This window comes from Dunckerocampus dactyliophorus, chromosome 14 (assembly GCF_027744805.1).
Source record: "Dunckerocampus dactyliophorus isolate RoL2022-P2 chromosome 14, RoL_Ddac_1.1, whole genome shotgun sequence".
NCBI lineage: Eukaryota > Metazoa > Chordata > Actinopteri > Syngnathiformes > Syngnathidae > Dunckerocampus > Dunckerocampus dactyliophorus.
Genome location: NC_072832.1, coordinates 25,980,001 through 25,999,113, shown reverse-complemented (window position 1 = coordinate 25,999,113; position 19,113 = coordinate 25,980,001). Strand labels below are relative to the sequence as shown.

The window sequence follows — 19,113 nt, the reverse complement described above, 5'->3', positions numbered from 1 at the left end:
ACATTTTGTCCCAGCTTGAAAACGCAACCACAGCGGACTGGCAAATTATTTTGGTACGTTGGCAGGTGCGTGCGCAGGGAACCGGGATAAGAGGTATGTATGCTGCTTACCTATCTATTGACATATTCCCCAAATGTCACCTTAATAAATATTTTTTCTGCCTGGATGATTGGGGCATGTCCTGTCATGTTGTTAACATGGCTGTGGTGCTAAACGATAACAACACTAACATTCTTCTTTGTTGGTGTGTAAGTAAGATTTTAGGCAAATCAGGTCCTGGGTTTCATCTGATGCGTTGCATTTGAAGGCAGAGGATGACAACAATATGAGAACATGCTGCCTTCTCATTGCTGCTGCTCTTTGCAGCCTTCCATTCGTTGCAGATCAGTACTGAAGTATCGACACTTACTGAATCGATTGTCAAATCAAAATATCAATACTTTTCATACTTGAGTCGTTTGAGGTAATGTTAATAAATTAATTAAATGTCTTGCATTCTTTATGCTATGAAATACACTACTTTCTTCTTCTATAGTTTGGTGTGTGACGTGATTCCATCTGTGTGTCCGTTTACAGCGTCACACGTCGGTGTGCCTTGTGTATTATCCTTTTCACCCAGTGATCCGTTCCCTCTGGATGCAACTACGTACTAATTTGGCACTGTGCAAGCCAATTTTTTTTAACCTGCCAAAAAAAAAATCCTTGGAAGGTTTCTGTGTGGACAGGGCCTGAGAGAAGGAGAAAAAGACATCACCTTTGTGTAGCCACTGATCATGTGACCCAAGCAGGAAATAAGTGTCATGTTTAACACGTTCTTGCCATGGTGGCGCCTCTTTAGAGAACAGCTAATACTTTTTGTCCTTGGATACGACATGTAGCTTCAGATGAGTGTTTAGAATATTTCATTAAAAGTGTTGCACTGAAGCAGAAAATGAAGACACAGTTTGAGCCAGAAGTCCAGTTGAGCAGCATTATGTATGTATTTATGATATCTATATGTATATATGTCACATTGGACTGGGGCAATGGGGGACGTGGGGTCAGGGGGCGTCTTTACACGTTGATGTTCCGTCACAGAAGCTTCAAAGCTTCCTCCGTGTTCAACGTCATGGCAATGCTCATGTCAACAGCTGAGCACGGAAATAGACCGGCGGTCAAAGTTTACGAGCGCCAGGGACGCAACAACAACAGCCGTCACCACAAACGCTTCCACCTCTGCCCAGGTGGGTCGCGTGATGGCCCGTTTGACTTTGACGTCGGACGCCACTCGGAAGGTTGTTTCAGACGATGTTCGTCTGCAGACCATTGGACTTCAACAAGCTTTGGCATGGAATTTGTTGCTTAAAACAGCTTCCAGTTTCCTGGGAAGACTTGGTGCCAAAGGACAGTGTCCTTGAATCAAGCACATCTTTACTTGGATGGGGGGGAGGGGGAGTATGGCTGACTATGGACAATATGCTCAGCGTCTATAAAACACAGTATTACTTTTTGACACCAATAAAGCATTCAAGTCTATAGGATCTTTCTTATCTTCATCATTTTACATTCTTTGTCTCCAGAAGGACACCTGATGACTCCGTGGGGCCTGGGCTTTGGGAACTAACCAAAAGGCATAAAAGGACATAAGTCAGCAAGTTTGTGGTTCACGAGGAACATCTCAGTCAGGGAACCAACCTGGGCTTTTCCACGTCATCAATGGTCTCGGGCAGCCTGGCGTTGAGGGTCTCAGGCAGAATCAGGGCCAAACCCAATGGCCCAAGCACCCAGGATCACCTGAGGAAGAAGAGTCCATGCGTCCTCCAGCAACAGTATGAGCGGCGCCACTGACATGCCAACACGAGATGTGAAGCTTGTGTAGCCCAAACTGTTTTGTCTGCCGACAGAATCACACGGCACCTCAGCATGGAACGGTACACTTTGTGTTGGCAAATGAACACGGATTTTGTTGAGGTCACACTTTACAATAAGGTACACAAAAATTCAGCAGTTACTGAGGAAATAATAAAATACCTGACCATGGTGGGGTAAAGTGACCACATTGGGGTAAAGTACCTGACCATGGTGGGGTAAAGTGACCACGTTGGGGTAAAGTACCTGACCATGGTGGGGTAAAGTGACCATGGTGGGGTAAAGTACCTGACCACAATGGGGTAAAGTACCTGACCATGGTGGGGTAAAGTACTTGACCATGGTGGGGTAAAGTGACCACGTTAGGGTAAAGTACCTGACCATGGTGGGGTAAAGTACCTGACCACGGTGGGGTAAAGTACCTGACCATGGTGGGGTAAAGTTCTGTGGTGTAGAGGTATATGGTAGTGAAGGATGCTTCAGACAGGCCTTTTCCCAAAATGGCCACGGCAGAACGCAAATGCCACAAACCTACGATAGACAGAAACTTCATCATAACTTCATCACGTCCTTTATGAAATATGGAAACGTAGACACCGCGTTCACCGATGACTGTTGAAGGACAACAGAAAGCAAAAGTTACCTTTTGGAACAAAGATGTTGATAACGATGCAGGTTCCTGTCAGTATGAGCATGCCAGCCAGGCACTTCCTGCGTCCAATCTTGTTGATCAAAACATTAATCAGCAGCTTGGCAGGAACTTCGATGGCAGCATAGATGAAGTGAGTGAGGTACTTGTTCAGGCCTAAGCCGACGATATTCAAGCTGATTCCGTAGTAAGTCACCGCCACGCCATACCTGCACATAAATGCACACATATCATTGGTTCGTGAGACAAAATAGGCAAATGCTAAGGGCACTGTGGCATATGCCCCAGTTAGCATGTTTTTCGGTTAATGTGAAAGATTTACACCAAAATGTTGTCCCCGTCTGTTAGTGTACAATATTATATACAATATTGTCAAGTTATTAAGTTATTAATAAACTGTGTGAGTGCAATTGTGCTCTTTGTGTATTTTTATCACAACGTCCGTGTTAGCAGCTTGCTAATATCTAAATCACATTTAAGCCATATCTAAGTCAAATCAGTCATATCTAAGTCATATCAAAGCCATATCAGTCATAAGTATCTACGTCATATCAGTTACAGTGGTGTGAAAAAGTGTTTGCCCCTTCCTGATTTTGTTATATTTGGCATAAGCCAGTGGTTGGATCCTAATGCAGAGAGAACAATAGGCAAGGTGTGGAGCAAAAAGTTTAATACAAAAACAGTCCTCCAAAGAAGTAGGAAATACATACAAAAATACTGTATAAACAGTTCAACTAAATTACATTGCGGAGCCACAGAAAAAAAGAAACAAAAAAAAACGTTGGAAAAACTAAGCATGGACGCTAAGCTAATACTGTGGCTCAATACACAATGTTGCTGGAAAAAGCCAAGCAGGGAAAAAATACCCACAGTCGCAAGATGTACAAATGACCAGAAAGATACTACACACGTGGAGGTTGAGTCCAAGGAACAATCTGGCATTGAGTGAGTCATTGAGTGAGAAGGCCTGACGACTAATTGCTCACAGGTGTGCACCGGTGGCTCCGCCTCTGCGGGACCAGCAGTGCACTGCAACACACAGCAGACAGGCAGCAGCAGAGCAACAAAGCACAACATGACAGTACACCCTGCCCATCCCCCCCATAAGACGCCCCCTTTGCTGCATACCTGGCTTGTTCTGATGGAGGGAGTGGAAGTCTATTATGAGGGTCGAGGATGCAGGAGTGAGACACCTAGGAATGCTCCTCTGCTCCGTACCCCTCCCAGTCGACCAGGCACTGCACCCCCCTCCATGTCCTTCTGGAGTCCAAAATGGCCCTCACCGTATAAGCTGGATAGCCACCAATCATACGCAGCAGAGGCGGGGGCTCAGCAGGCGGGCACAGGCACACAGACACGTGGAACACCTAGTGCACCTTGAGTGATGGTGGCAGCTCGAGCTTTATCGAAGAGGTGCTGATGAGAAAGTTGATTAAGTACGGTCCCACAAACCTTGGCGCCAACTTCTTACAGGTCCAATGTCATGTCTCGTGAGGAAAGCCAAACCTCCTGACCGGGTTGGTAGGCTGGTGCAGGTACCCTGTGCTTGTCCGGCAGTTGGTAATGACATGCAGCAGACCGAGAGAGTGCGGACCAGGTCTCCCGCTATACCTGATGGGCCCGCCGGAGGTGAAGGTGGACCAACGGCACGGATACATCAGCTTCCTGAGATGGAAACAGCAGAGGTTGGTATCCAAAGGCTGATTTAAAAGGTGACATACCTGTAGCCGAGCAGATGAGAAAGTTGTGGGCGTCCTCCAACCACGGCAGGTGGGAGGTCCATGAAGAACGGTGTCGGTGGCAGATGCAATGAAGAGCCGCCTCCAGGTCCTGATTGGCCCGCTCTGTTTGACCGTTGATTACCACCCCGGTAACCAGAGGATAGGCTGGCCAACGCTCCCAATGCCCTGCAGAAGGCCCTCCATTCCCGGAAAGCAAACTGGGGGCCCCTGTCAGAAACCAAGTACATAGGAATACCATGTGTCAGGGGAACTTGCCCCCAACCACCAAGGAACTAACAAAATGACACAGAAAACAAGACTTGAGAGAGCGTCCGTGCCACACTGCAACACTCTCTAGTGGGACACTCTCTTCGCGCTTCTTTTATTGTCATAGGTAGGTGGTACCACAGGAATGGATGTAGTGTGTTCAGTTACGTTATCAGTCACGATCAGTTCAAGAAGTGGACTGACAGAGAAAACAGCTGACTTTACACGCTGGTGGAATGTGCCCGATGACCTTTATATGGCCCATTTCTTCCCCAAGCCCATGCACGGGGGTCAACCATGGTCTTATCTCACACCCAAGGTGCAAGGGGGGAAGCACTTAGGTCCACTCAACTGCTTTTTCTCAGTCCACTTCACAACACCATTGAACAAACAAAAGTCACAGTTAATGTTTGATCAACTTCAGATAACAACATAATGAGCATATACATACATTGGTAAGAAAATCCTTAACACCATGCAAAGGGAAGACATGTCTCACTAATAGCCGGGCTGTCTCCAGGGACAATGGCAGTTTTAGCAGGGCAATGAAGTGTGCCATCTTGGAGAACCGATTGACCACATTGAGGATAACCGTGTAGCCACAAGAAGGAGGGAGGCCAGTAATGAAGTCCAGTGCGATATGAGACCAAGGGCGGGAAGGGATGGGCAGCGTTTGTAGGGAACCGGCAGGCGGGCGATGAGATAGCTTGTTCCTTGTACCCGGATGACAGGCCATCTTGGAAGAGTGTCCCTATTGTAGCACCTCAGACCTCAACTCCATCAGCACAAACAGCTTGCCTGAGGGACATCCCTCAGGTAACTCCACACCATCAGCCCTTTCTGACACCCTTCTCTCCACCTCCCACTGGAGCGCCCCCAGCACCCAGGCTACAGGTACAATCGTCTCTGGGAAATTGTCCACTTTAGCAGGACCAAAAATTCTAGACAATGAGTAGGGCTTGATGCTCCATGAGCCGGGTCTGTATTTGATGGAGAAATTGATGTGGGTCAAGAACAGGGACCAACATGCCTGGCGGCAGTTGAGTCTTTGAGCAGTCCTGATGTATACAAGGTTCTTATGATCAGTTACCACCAGAAATGGATGGGCCGCACCTTCCAGCCAATGCCTCCACTACCACAACGCAAGAACAATGGCAATTAGCTCCCTATTTCCCACATCATAGTTACCCTCTGCGGTGGTGAGGTGAAGCAAAAAGAATGCAAATGGGTGGAGCCTCTGGTCTACCGGCGAACGCTGGGGCAGGACCGCTCCCACTACTGTATCCGACGTGTCTACCTCTACAAAAAAGTCCGGGAGGCATCTGGACGAGATGCCCGAGCCACCTCAACTGGCTCCTCTCGATGTGAAGGAGCAGCGGCTGTATGCTGGGCCCCTCCCAGTATGACTGAGCTCCTCACCATATCCCTTGTGAGTCCAGCCACCCTATGGAGGAAACTCCTTTCAGCTCCTTGTGCTTGCAATCTCGTTCTTTCGGTCACAAACCAAAGCTCATGACAATAGGTGAGGGTGGGAACATAGATGGACCGGTAAATTGAGAGCTTTATCTTCCAGCTCAGCTCTCTCTTCACCACGACAGTTGGGTACAGCGACCGCATTACTGCAGATGCTGCGCCGATCCGCCTGTTGACCTCACGCTCTAACCTTCCCTCACTCGTGAACAAGATACTTGAACTCCACCACCTGGGGCAGGACCTCATTCAATCCACCCTTTTCCGACTGAGAACCATGGCCTCAGATTTGGAGGTCCTCAGTCTCATCCCAGAAGGTTCACACTCAGGTGCAAACCGCCCCAGTAAACGCTGAAGGTCACAGCCTGATGAGGCCATCAGGACCACATCGGCTGCAAATAGCAGAGATGAGATCCTAAGGCACCTGAACTGGACTCCCTCGATGCCTTGGCTGCACCAAGAAATTCTGTCCATAAAAATTATGAACAGAATCGGTGTCAAAGGGCAGCCGTGTCGGAGGCCAATGTTCACCTGAAACAGGCTCGACTTACTGCTGGCTTACTGCTCCTGCTCCGGTTGCAGGAACGAATGGCACATAGTAGCGCACCACCAATCCCGTACTCCTAGAGCACCCCTCACAGGACACCGCAAGGGACACAGTCCAATGCCTTTTCCAAGTCTACAAAGCACATGTAGACTGGTTGGGCAAACTCCCAAGTATCCTCCAGAACCCTTGCAAGGGTGTAGAGCTGGTCCAGTGTTCCGCGACTGGGACAAAAATCACATTGCACCTCCTGTAGCCGAGGTTCGACTAACCTACCCTTCTCTCCAGCACCCTGGAATAGACTTTCTCAGGGAGGCTCAGGCCGAATAAACCGTGTGTAAAAATTCTGCGAGTGCTTCCGTGATGTAAGAGAAGGCCCCTCGACCACCGCCTGGATATTGCTAGGATCGGCTTTAAGTTTGCCCTTCTCCACGATGTACCCCAGGAACGAGACGGACGACAAATGAAATTCACACTTTTCTGCATTAACGTAGAGGTGATTCCCCAGCAGCCACTGGAGTACAAGGCGTCAAGACTGGAGTACCTGTTCCTGTTCCTGGTCTCTGGAAAAAATAAGGATGTCGTAAAGATTAACAAAACAAAATTGGTTTATCATGGCGGTATACGGCAGAAGTGGCTCAACAAACCCAGTCTTTGTGCTCAATGTGCTGTAATTTCTTGTTAGAGTACCTTTTGGTTAGAGGCGGTTCATGATGCTAACTAAGCAAGCTTCCACTGTATATATAAAAGTACTTCTATTTGTCACAAGGGGTGGAGCCACTGGTCTTTATCATTAACCGCTGCTGCACCTTTGGGCTCATTGTGTGAATGCTTACTTATAAAATTCTACACATGTGCTCTCCTCTCGTTCATCTATTATGAAAATCTAGTTGTTAGCTATTACCAAACACACCGTGTTCAACGGCTGACTTATTCATTTCCGTGATGGATGACATGAAGTTGTATAACATCCCCATCAGCAGTGTAGTGCATCAATGGTGACTTTCCCCCCAATTCGTCCCGTGAGCCGAGTTGTGGCCGGTTTTCGTAATACATTTGATGCCTTGGCTGCGCCAAGAAATTCTGTCCATAAAAATTATGAACAGAATCGGTGTCAAAGGGCAGCCGTGGCGGAGGCCAATGTTCACCTGAAACAGGCTCGACTTACTGCTGGCAATGCGAACCAGGCTCCTGCTCCGGTTGCAGGAACGAATGGCACATAGTAGCGCACCACCAATCCCGTTCAATACAGTAATACATTTGCATCACAAAGCTGTTGCAACTTTTTGACAACTTCATGTAAAAAATCCGAACTATCCCTTTAACGTATGCATTTCATATCACACATTTGCACAGCATACATGCAATACTTGGATTCAGGAAGAGGGTTAGCAGTAGCACTGAGACACAAGATAGTAGTAGTAGTGATAGCAGTAGTACACTGTTTATTAGCATCCCTGTGTATCTCTTGTCATGACACGTGTTTTTCTAAAAATCCATGTAATGCTTGATTCTTTCCATGCACTGCACAGCCAAACATTGACGAAGCAACGGTGCTGCCTTCAGTGATGGTGTTTTATTGGTCATGGCGTGCCACCACATAGCAATAAAAAAACACCAAGTAACAGTTTTTACTGCTTTCTGAAACTTCCAGTAACTCCGCCATGACAGCAACACAGCACGCAGACAGTTTAGCTAGCTGGCAGGTTGAGCTCGCTGCCTGGCCGAGTGGCCCCAAACAGCAGAGAAAGCACAGAGAGAGACGACAAGAGCAAAGTCAGTCACACACAAAAATACTTCACTTTACACTTTAACTCGTACAGTGATACCTCGCCACTTCTATCACGCTGTTTTCAAAATATTCATTAATATGCTGTTGGACTTAAGCCAGCGATACAGGAGCTTGTCAGGCTAGGTTGATAGCCTTTGAATCAGAGAGGAATCATCAACTCAGCATTAATACCTCAAGACTGAACACAGCTGTAAATAGTCGGTACTTACCATGCTCTCTCCGGTCTTCTCTTTTTAAAAAGCTACTTGCGTAGTCATTACAATGATATAATGACATTCCAGTAGCGCTTTTCGTTGTCCGCCAAATTGACCAGTTACTTGCTTTGCATGTCATAAGTCTGTCAAATAGCAATTCAATTAGCCGTCAGTCCAGGGTGTACCACGCCTTTCCCCCGAAGTCACCAGGGATAGGCACCAGCACACCCCCGTGACCCGAGTGAGGACAAGCGGCATAGAAAATGGATGGATTGGTGTCTATATATGTACATATACCTGTATGTTACATATTAGATATTACAATACCTCATCTTCCTCATCAGCAGTGACACTTTCTCTCCTTTAGATGGCGACAAAGTCTGCTATGAACGCCAGCAAGACCAGCCTGAAGCTTTTACTTTTACAAATTGAACAAGTAAACCGGTTCTGAAATGATTTGGGAGAATGAGAATATTAGTATGTTTGTTTTTAACCGCAATACATCACTAAAACCTTTTCCTATTTTCTTCTTAACTGTCTCCATGTTAGATAAAAGTACTAATAACTAGAAAGATGACATAAGTATATTCTCTTTTAATTTAGCAAAATGCTAATGACTATTTCATGAATAATACTACTGCAACAACAAAGTCATCGGTTGGCTAAAACTAACCTGTCTGTACTTTGCAGTACTTTTAATCAGCCAAGTGAGGAAAAAGAAAAAGAATTTGTCCTTGAATGACCTCGAGCAAGATGGCGGCCAGATGTCAGCGTACTTCATGGGGGCTCAGGTCTCAGTCGACTGCCCCGCAGTCTGTGTGGATTCTGTTCGAGGTTTCTTCCCTAGAGGGAGTTTTTCCTTACCTCCGTCACCAAGCGCTTGCTCCTGTGGGGTTCAATTGGTTCTTCTAGACCTGCTCTACCTCTAGTGGTTGTAGACCTGTTCCATCTTTACAGTATATGAGGATCACGCTTGTAGACCTGCTCCATCATTAAAGCACATGAGGATCATGGGTGTAGACCTGCTCCATCATTAAAGCACATGAGGGTCGTGGTCGTAGACCTGCTCCATCATTAAAGCACATGAGGATCATGGGTGTAGACCTGCTCCATCATTAAAGCACATGAGGATCATGGGTGTAGACCTGCTCCATCATTAAAGCACATGAGGGTCGTGGTCGTAGACCTGCTCCATCATTAAAGCACATGAGGGTCGTGGTCGTAGACCTGCTCTGTCATTAAAGCACATGAGGGTCGTGGTCGTAGACCTGCTGCATGTGTAATGTTTCTTCAGATAACATGTGTTGTGAATTGGCACCATATGAATAAAATTGACGTGACTTCTTTTTTGGCTTTTACTTTGTCTTTCTTTGAAAAGAAGGAACCAGCAAAGGGACACACTTTGTCACGAACATGGTCCACAGGCAGGATGCGGTCTTTACGTGTCCTCGGGTCATATCTGAGACCCCGAGGCACAAAGCTGTGTACCATGAGTCAAGTGCTGACAAAGACGTCGTCTGCTTTGTCCGTGTGCAGGACGTGACAAGAAAGGCCGTGTTAGGCCCAAAGAATTGTGTTGGGAGCGATTGTTGGGTCTGAAAGCACAAAGACAAAGACACTTACGCAAGTTCTTACTCAATCGTCCCACTTCGGACACAAAAACTCCTAAATATGGACGGAAAAGGACTTCCTCTTCACAGCGCAAAACTTTCCTGATGATACTTGGACAGGAAGTGAGGACAAACATTTCTCGTCTCTTACATAACACATGGACATCTTTGACCTTCCTTTTGATTGGACCTTTATTCCTACACGAAACATCCAACATTTCTCCAATCTCTTCATTCCCTCTCAGCATCCTGACCTTCAGAGGACCTCTTCACCTTCGTTCTGACCTTTAGAGCACTTCCTGTGTGGAACAACACGTGTTTTTCACCCCACGCCATCGCAAACATCTGCTTTCTCGTGAGAATCTTCCTTCCTCTGCGTGTGTGTGTGTGTGTGTTGTCCCAGTTGGAGTATCTTTGGATCGGAACAGAACATAAACACAGCGGGTTAATGTGTTGGACAAATGTTCTAAAAGGAGCTCCCAAAGGACGGACGTGATGGAGACGCGTCCTCATTTAGTCATCAGATGTCCTACAAATCAAATATACATGTACTGTATAATATATCATCAAATAACACACAGTATCATCATGAAGAAGGCAGTGAAGGAGGCTAAGATCAATATGCTTTAATAAGAAGATATCAGTGCAGAAAAACAAACTTCTTACATAGTAGTAACAAAGCTAATATATATTATATATATATATATATTATATATCATAGCAATTTATAGCATATACAAAAGCACAATCAGCAAAGGCAACTAAATACGTGCAAATAATACGCTCAGAGTGAAAAACTACAAACCCTGTTTGGATACAACGAGACAAAATGCTGATATCGTCTTCGGAAGCGGGAGGGAAGTCATTCTTTTGTCGCTTTGGGCAGAGTTTGTCCCAAGGTCAACGCTATGTTCGGCTAAGTGACCTTGACAACGTTAGCATCGGCAACGAGCATTCACGTCCGCACGAGGTACAAAACGACACGCTGCGTTGAAAATGCGGTGCGACCTCGGTTTTCGGCCAAAAATATGTCTCGGTGTTCATACGGCCAAACTTAGCGCCTACTAGTCTGCTAACAAACTCGTCTGCTAACAACGTAATCTGCGGAATGGAGTGTCCAAAGCAAGCATCCATGCGTCGGTGACTGAATGGATGATGCTTGTTTTAGAGCTGGGACGCTACAGACAAATTCCAGCCAGGGAATCCACATGTAATAAAACTAGAATTATTCTCTATAAAATGTTGCTTTTCATATTTTTTGGCATCTGGAGTGGATGAATTGGATTTACATTATTTCTTACGGGAAAAAATAAATCGTTTTTTGTATGATGAGGAAGGAATTTATGGAAAAGCAAGGTAGCGCTGTAATTGATGTCCTTTTTCGGCTATGAAATTTTCGCTTGGACGAGGTGTCGTGTTTACTGCTACCTGCATTTCTCCCACGTACGTGTGCACACTTAGTCGTCAAGGCTTCCTAGCGGACACATCATCAAATCCATTCTTCATTGTGGCTGCATTCCATCACTTCTTACAGTACAGTAATCCCTCCTTTGTGGCGCTCCATTGTTTCCACACCCAACCGTCATAAGTCCCTTTCCAAAAAGTAGCATTCCTTATTTAGAAAAGGAATATTTTGGTAGTTAGAGCACGGAAAACCTGTTTACCACCTTCTAAATACGCTTTTAAACATGATTAGAACCCTCCAGACATGAAATAACACCCCTATAGTATCACCTTTACACTCCTATTACCCACTACAGCGGACATAATAAAAGAAAATAAGACATTTAAGACGTGTGTTGTTGTAAATGTGATCCGGTGTTGAACAGGAAGCGACGTTGAGGGTTTGAAGTTGAATTTTGAGTAGCGGCTTTAGCTCGTGTTAGGGATTATTGTATTCAAAGCTGCAATAAAATCCTGTTGTTCTGGCGATCAAGTCTGGTGCTTGTGTGTCATAGCCAACATTACAATAACATTACTGCCACCTAGTGACCAGTGCACAACCTCTTTCAATGCGTCTTCTGAATGCCTTATATTTGCTTAACTATGATGCATGATCTAATAATGAATATATTTTTGACAAACGGTGATAGAGTGAAGCTGTGAAAGTGGGGAGGGATTACTCTAGAAGAGGGAAAGCAGCCTCACGGGCCACATGATGTACCAACATGCCCCCCCTCCACTTCCATACCGTTAAACGGCACCAGGGTGTTCCAGTGGGGTCAAGGTGGGTTGTATTGTGTACTCCAGTGGAGCTAGGGCTGGTTCTGGCTCTGATCTGGTTCGGGTTCTAGCTGTCTACATCATGTGTCCTAGGTAGGACTTCATGGGCTCTAGAGGTGTCAGAATGCGTTCCAAACCAAGGGTTCTAAAGGTGAGACGAGCGCTTCCCTTTGGGAAAATATCAGCATGATGTGAAGCAAAGCACTTACAAAGAGTATACAGTGTTTACGTGAACAACTACCTCCTTTATTACCACTACGCAAAATGCTACATCATATCTGGCAACGTCTTTAAAGCACGAACATCAACAAGAGTCCTGGCCAGCCAAATGCAGGGGAGGGAGGGCAAAAAAGATGGCGGACGGCGAGTGATCATGCACCAGGACACAGCCACGCTACAAACATCCCGTCTTTAAACACGTAACGTGCACAACCTGCAAGTGCTCATCGAGTGAGGCCAAAGACAGAATATCATATTTTTCATCTAAATATTTATACATATATATGTAACAGTGGCCCGTGTGGGTCCCCAACAAATGAGGGTGAAGTCGAGTAGCGCTAGCCAATCAGCTAAAAGCCTCAGATATCGACTCGTTGTTCAGTGCAGCTCTTAAGGTGTCAGGGAGTGAGGTTTACCGAACATATTATCACACCGCTGCACCAGCTGGCATCTGTTACACATATATGAATATACTGTATATAGAATATGTTTCATATAGTTGCATTTTATATATACTGTATATATGTATATGACTGTAGGCTGGGTGTGGGGTGGGGGGGTCTGTACGTTACCCTAAAGAAGAAAAGAGTAGACATAAAAGCCGTGACATCTCATCTAAAGTGTCCTCGATGTTGATTCTTCTGACAAACAACCCTCCATCGGCACTGGCTGGCTTGGGAGCTTTCCTAAGTCTCAGTGATTGCCACAAATCCTACACTTGATCACTGCTGACACGAGAGTGGAACACTTGGAACACGGTGGATTATTTATTACCGCTTCAGCAAAAATGTAAGCATTAGTCATGCGACAAAGGAGCACTAGGACCACAAAATTGAAATCATTATTTCCACATTAAAATTGTACTTGCACAGGAATAAGGATGGAATATGACCATTATGATTATGATAAACAACTTACAAGAAAAAATAAGTAATAATAATATAGTCATAGCGTTATGACAATATGCTTGTAAATTTGGCAAGAAAACTTCATCATTTTAACACAATAAAGTTTATATTTAGTCAGACATTTACAAGACTAAATTCATAATATTACAAAAACCAAGTCATGGTATAATAGCTGGCATTGGAAGAAATGTTTTTGAGTTAGAAAGATTTATTTTCATACTATTACACTGTGTTCCGTGGAATAATATGATTATTTTTTCTTCTTAATGTGTTTCTATGACTTCATTGTGAGAACATTATTAGCATTTATATGAATGTGGCCCTAACAGTCCTTTGCATGATGCTGCCAGTAGGTGCTAACAGCTATCAATCACATGGACGCACACACACACACACACACACACACACACACACACACACACACACACACACCTATTGCAGTGCATGTGTGTGTGTGTGTGTGCAGCATGACAACTTGAGTGAACTGTGGCACCAATTAAGCTTCACCGTGACGACAACAATTGCACAGAAAGGAGAAGAAAAAAAGCAGCTTGTACTGGTGCTAGTAGAAGACAATGAAGTGTTATTACAGCATGCATGTAGCATGTTAGTGTACATGCATGTAGCATGTTAGTGTACATGCATGTAGCGTGTTAGCGTACATGTATGTAGCGTGTTAGCGTACATGCATGTAGCGTGTTAGGGTACATGCATGTAGCATGTTAGAGGACATGCATGTAGTATGTTAGAGGACATGCATGTAGCGTGTTAGCGTACATGCATGTACAGTAGCGTGTTAGGGTACATGCATGTAGCTTGTTAGCATACATGCATGTAGTATGTTAGTACTGCACGATGTGTTCATGAGTGCGCACTAAATGACAACATGTTAGCTAACAGTGAAAAGCACTTGATGCTAACAAGAGCAGCTCCTCTGCTCGTCATCGGGGATAACTCGTTTTTTACGTGTCTCTACGAGTCTTGAAAACGGACTTGAGTGGTCTTCCGAGACAAGGACCCGACGAGTCCAAAACACTTGGCAAGCAGTCAAATATCGAAGCTATCTTTGGGAATCAGAAACACTTTTCCTACTTGGAATTTGACTTGAGACCCAAAAGCGTTAGCATTAGCCTCTTAGCTAAAGGAGTCAGCTGATGTAGAGTGGGCGGGGCTACGAATAGACTCCATATTGGAGGGTACGACGCGTGTGTTGTGTGAATCCCACAGTCTACATGTCAGATAGCATCATATGACACAGCTGAGGGATAAAGAGGAAGCAGCACCTTGTGGAGGTGGACAATGTCATAGCGGCTAAAGACGGCTAGTGAGGCTCTTTGAGTCCGAGATGGAGGCCTCTGAGTCTCGGCTTGTGGTGTTGAAGATCCAGGTGGCCGTAAAACAAAGTCTAGGTGATGGCAGCGTTAGGATGTGGACCTTCTAGGTGGCCTGGTCCAAGGCTCGCAGAAGATCGCAGCCCTGCAGGAGGTGCAGGTTGCCCTGCAGCGGCACGTTGACCTCGCAGTCGTAGCGGGTCAACTCCGGCAGACAGGAGGACTCAAATGATGGACCCAGTAAGCGACTGGCGAGACCTGGAAAAGAGAAGCAGAAGTTTGTTGGAGTAAATGTCCACTGATACGGTCAAACCTTGGTTTTCACACACCTCGATTTTCAACAAAAAATATTGCTAAAAATATTCCTCGGTTTGCGTACGGCCAAACAGTGCGCCTAACAAACTAGTCCAAGGAATCGAGTGCCCAAACCAAGCATCCACGCGTTGGTGACTCAATGGATAGCTGCGACACTATAGACAGATTCCGCCCAAAACTATAATTATTCTGTCTAAAATGCCTTTTGGTGTCTGGAATGGATGAATTTGACTTCCATTATTTCCTATGGGAACAATGGATTTGGTTTTTGTCGGACCTTTTTGAACGGATTAATGCCAAAAAGTGAGGTTCCACATGATACGCTCAGCACGCTGGAGATGGGAAGGTCTGCCTTAATGGATTCAAACTCATTCATAAAAAGAAATAAGGACAACAGATCATCTCATCACAATTTCTACGGCTTTCTTCCCTGCTGGCCATTCAGCAGAACTTCACCCCTGAAGGTCCACACACAAAAAGACTTCAGCTTCACCTGCCATACTTCCTGGATACTGAGACTTCCTGTGTTGTTGCAGAGTTCCCAAACACTGAGTCCTGTTGTCTCCTCTCATCCCACAACCTGAAAAGACCAAAAGACAAAGTCCAGCTGAGACCTGAATGTGGACATCCTCTTGCCTCATAAGAGGTGAGCTCATACCAGACACGTTGCTCCTCATCTTCTTCCATATGCTTTCTGACGTCTTACATTCACCCTGAAGAACACAAGAACCATGAGCACTAAACACTGCACTGAGGTATAAGACAAGTCCAGGAAGTGAACAGGGAAGACAACATCTTTCTCCAAAGTGTTCTCAGAAAGTTGGAAGCATACGACGGTCCACAGTGCTGATGCCGAACTCACCGCCATCTGAGCGAAAGAGCGTTTAAAGGCGCTGTCCATTCGAGGAGGAGGACTCATGTCTCTGTAAGCTCGTCCAAAGTCCTCCATGGACCTGTGCACACACACATTGAAACGTGATCACTCCTGGACCCTTAGGAATTGTTGCAAAGTCCTTGAGTTCCTTCACCTCTCCTTCTGCAGGACCTGCTGCAGGTTCTGCTGGTAGGACGAACGCAGGTCTCCAGACAAAGAGTCCAAGTGGTGACTTTTGTTGGCGTGTTGGTGATACGTTAACAGAGGATCAGGGGGCCATTGCAGGTTCTGAATGCCCCCCATGGAAGACAGAGGGGTGCTGGCAGGCGCTTGGTACGGGGGATTCTGCATGTGCCCTATCATGTAGGACCGCACCCTTGGGTCCAGGGTCCCCCTGCCGGACCCACTCTCCTCCCCCGGAGCCCAGGAGGAGGTAGTGGCAGGCTGGGACCGATAGCGGCTTTGCTCCTGAGGGGGCGAGGAAAGCGGCTGGAAGAGGCTGGCGATGTTGCTGAAGCTCTGCTGGGGGATCTGCTGGGAGTGAGGGAGGCCACCGCCGCCACTCCCCATAGAGCCCCCCATGGACACGCCCACTTCCAGAGGCTCCGAGTCTGCAATGATGGGATTGAGCTGGAAGTCTTCACCGTCCATGGGGATGTAAGGAGCCAAGGTCTCCAGGTCAAAGTCACTCAAGTCCTTCTGAAAGAACACAACATGCTTTGATACCTCCACCAAGGAGTGTCTGTGGAGCATTACACAAAAATCTACTTGGCCCACAAGACTACGTGAAGGATCATCAAGGATGAACCGTTACGTTACCGTTACGTCAACAACATTCTTCTCTCTTCTTGGTGGAAGAGACGCATGCACACACACACACACACACACACACACACACACACACAAACACACCTCAGTGGTAACGGGACTGTTGCTCTCTGTGTCCAGAGCAAAGAGCCGCTCAGTTAGCTCCTCCTTCACGTCGCTGTCAGTGGTGCTGTAGTAGTCGCCTGGGCTGCTGGGCTGTGGTGAGACCAAAGAACCAAAGAAAACAATCAGGATTTGAGGAATGACCCATGTATGTCTGCCTCGGCACCACAGATGTCATCAAACAAGTATCCAGAACAGCAAAATGGACCATCAAACCCTGCCCCCTGCCCAACCCCTGCCGTTGGTACCATCCTCACCGTGGAGCAGCTGCTCAGGCTTGGACTTGTGCTACACGGCGGCGGGTTCTGCTGGGCCGTGAAAGTGGCCACCATGTTAACCATGTCCCCTGCAGCCGGAGGCGAGACAACCTTGTGGCTCTCACTGGTCCAGCACGGTGGGCCTGGCAGGGGCACGGCGGCAGTGGGCAGATGGCCGTATGTCGCCTGCTTTGCGGACTCCTCAAAATGAGGACCACCTGTCAGAGGGAATCACCAATTAGAGCCAAGTGACATACGTGAGTATATTTCATGACATGCTTTGCGCTCCACTCTTTATGCCCGTCTGGTAAAACTCTCCTCAAACTTTCCACTCATTTTTGAAATTTCCTGACAAAATACAGTAAAGTCAGACCGAAGTCCAGGCTGATGATGGTGTCTCCGGGCGTGGGTGCCAGCTGGGCGAGGTCCTCCGGCTCCTCTTTGAGTTTGGTGAAGTCTCCAGGCTCCCCGGCAACTCCTGCTGCTGCGGCGGTGAAAAAGCTGCTAGTGAGGCGGGGCTTGAACAGAGACTCGGTCTGCTCCAGGGAGAAGATGGTGGACTTCTCCTCGATGTCACTGCAGGACAAGAGGCCAGCTGCACTGAGCTGTCTTTGATGGACGCCCGGGGGCATGTTTAAAGACACGTGGCGTGCGTCTCTTACCTAAGGACGTAGTTTATGCAGACAATGCACTGAGGCTGAGAGTTCCGGTTGTTGTAGATGACGGTACCCTGCGTTTCTACCCACACGTAACCTCCGCTCTTTGCCAGCATGCGATACTGACCGCACACTGCCTGGCCTTTGGTGCACACTGCAAGCAGCAAAGACGCTTTAAGACATTTTAAGACGCTTGACTACTTGACACCAGCACAGTAGCTGTGTGGCTACAACTGCTGCTAATCGATAAGAAGGTTGGGGGTTTGAGTACTTTGAGGGCTTGTGTGTTTCCAAAAACTCGTATGTTACGGTCATGGAAGTCGTGAAGTCTTGTTTGGCTCTTTGTGTCAGTCCTGTGATTGACAGGTGGACAAAACTACTTCAGTGGCTGGATCCTCGCAACTGGACTGTTTATGTTGACTTAGCAGATGTTTTGCCTCTCAACCGAACAGTTCATGTTTAAAGACTAGGTAGGACAGCTCTAGTCTGAGGAGCAGGTCTAGCTAGTGTATCTGTAGTTTGAGGATCTAATTTAGCTCAGACTGGGTAGGACAGCCCTAGGTTTAACTTAGGCTGACTAGAGCTGTTCTATCTAGTAGCTCCTCTAAGACGACCTGAACACTGCTATCTGGTATGAGCTGGACTAGCTCCTCAGACTAGAGATGTCCCATCTAGTCAGAGTAGGGCTGTCCTACCTAGTCACAGAAGTTAGAACACTAGTCTGAGTGAGACTATCTAGTCAGACTAGGGATGACCTACCTAGTCTTTATGCTTTACGTCTTGCTAAGACTAGAGCTGTCCTATCTAGTCAGACTAGAGCTTCGTCTGAGCAGGCTTCAACAGTTCATGCTCAAAGACTTGATAGGACAGCCCTAGTTTGACTAGATAGGACAGCTCTAGTCTGAGCTAGACTAGCATCTCATACTAGCCAGATGAGAGCTGTCCTACCTAGTCTTTGAGCATTGATTGATGAAGCCTGCTTGAAAGAGGCAAAACGTCTTCTAAGACAAGCACAACAATCTCAAAGACTAACTCCTAAGACTAGAGCTGTCCTATCTAGTCAGACAAGAGCTGTTCTACCTAGTCTTTGAGCATGAACCGATGAAGTCTGCCTGAACGAGAGGTGAAATGTCTTCTAAGACAATCAGAACAGCCCAGCTGTGATTGAGTCAATGCCCTGAGAATACCTGCATAAAGGAAAACACTCCCAAGCATCAATGGTGAGGCCTGGATCGTTACCATAGCAACCTACGCAGACAGGTCAGGACAAAGTCCATCTGATCACCAACTTCAAGATCTGTTTTG

At 46.5% G+C, this 19,113-nt stretch overlaps 1 protein-coding gene across 2 annotated transcripts in view; it reads right to left on the bottom strand.

Annotated features, from left to right (window-relative positions):
• Window positions 1-10,706: 10,706 nt before the first annotated feature.
• The window catches only part of epas1b (endothelial PAS domain protein 1b), a 47,713-nt gene continuing 39,306 nt past the window's right edge, over window positions 10,707-19,113 (bottom strand). The window contains exons 8-16 of one of the 2 annotated variants that reach the window (XM_054798017.1): window positions 17,815-17,962; window positions 17,526-17,728; window positions 17,153-17,370; window positions 16,878-16,988; window positions 16,120-16,661; window positions 15,954-16,044; window positions 15,750-15,804; window positions 15,585-15,671; window positions 10,707-15,034 (exon numbers count right to left, since the gene is read on the bottom strand). In XM_054798017.1, coding sequence (XP_054653992.1) covers window positions 14,883-15,034; window positions 15,585-15,671; window positions 15,750-15,804; window positions 15,954-16,044; window positions 16,120-16,661; window positions 16,878-16,988; window positions 17,153-17,370; window positions 17,526-17,728; window positions 17,815-17,962 — 1,607 coding nt within the window. In that variant the 3' untranslated portion in view covers window positions 10,707-14,882. Of the gene's footprint in view, window positions 15,035-15,584; window positions 15,672-15,749; window positions 15,805-15,953; window positions 16,045-16,119; window positions 16,665-16,877; window positions 16,989-17,152; window positions 17,371-17,525; window positions 17,729-17,814; window positions 17,963-19,113 lie in introns of both variants that reach the window. The other variant, XM_054798016.1, reaches the window with a different exon arrangement.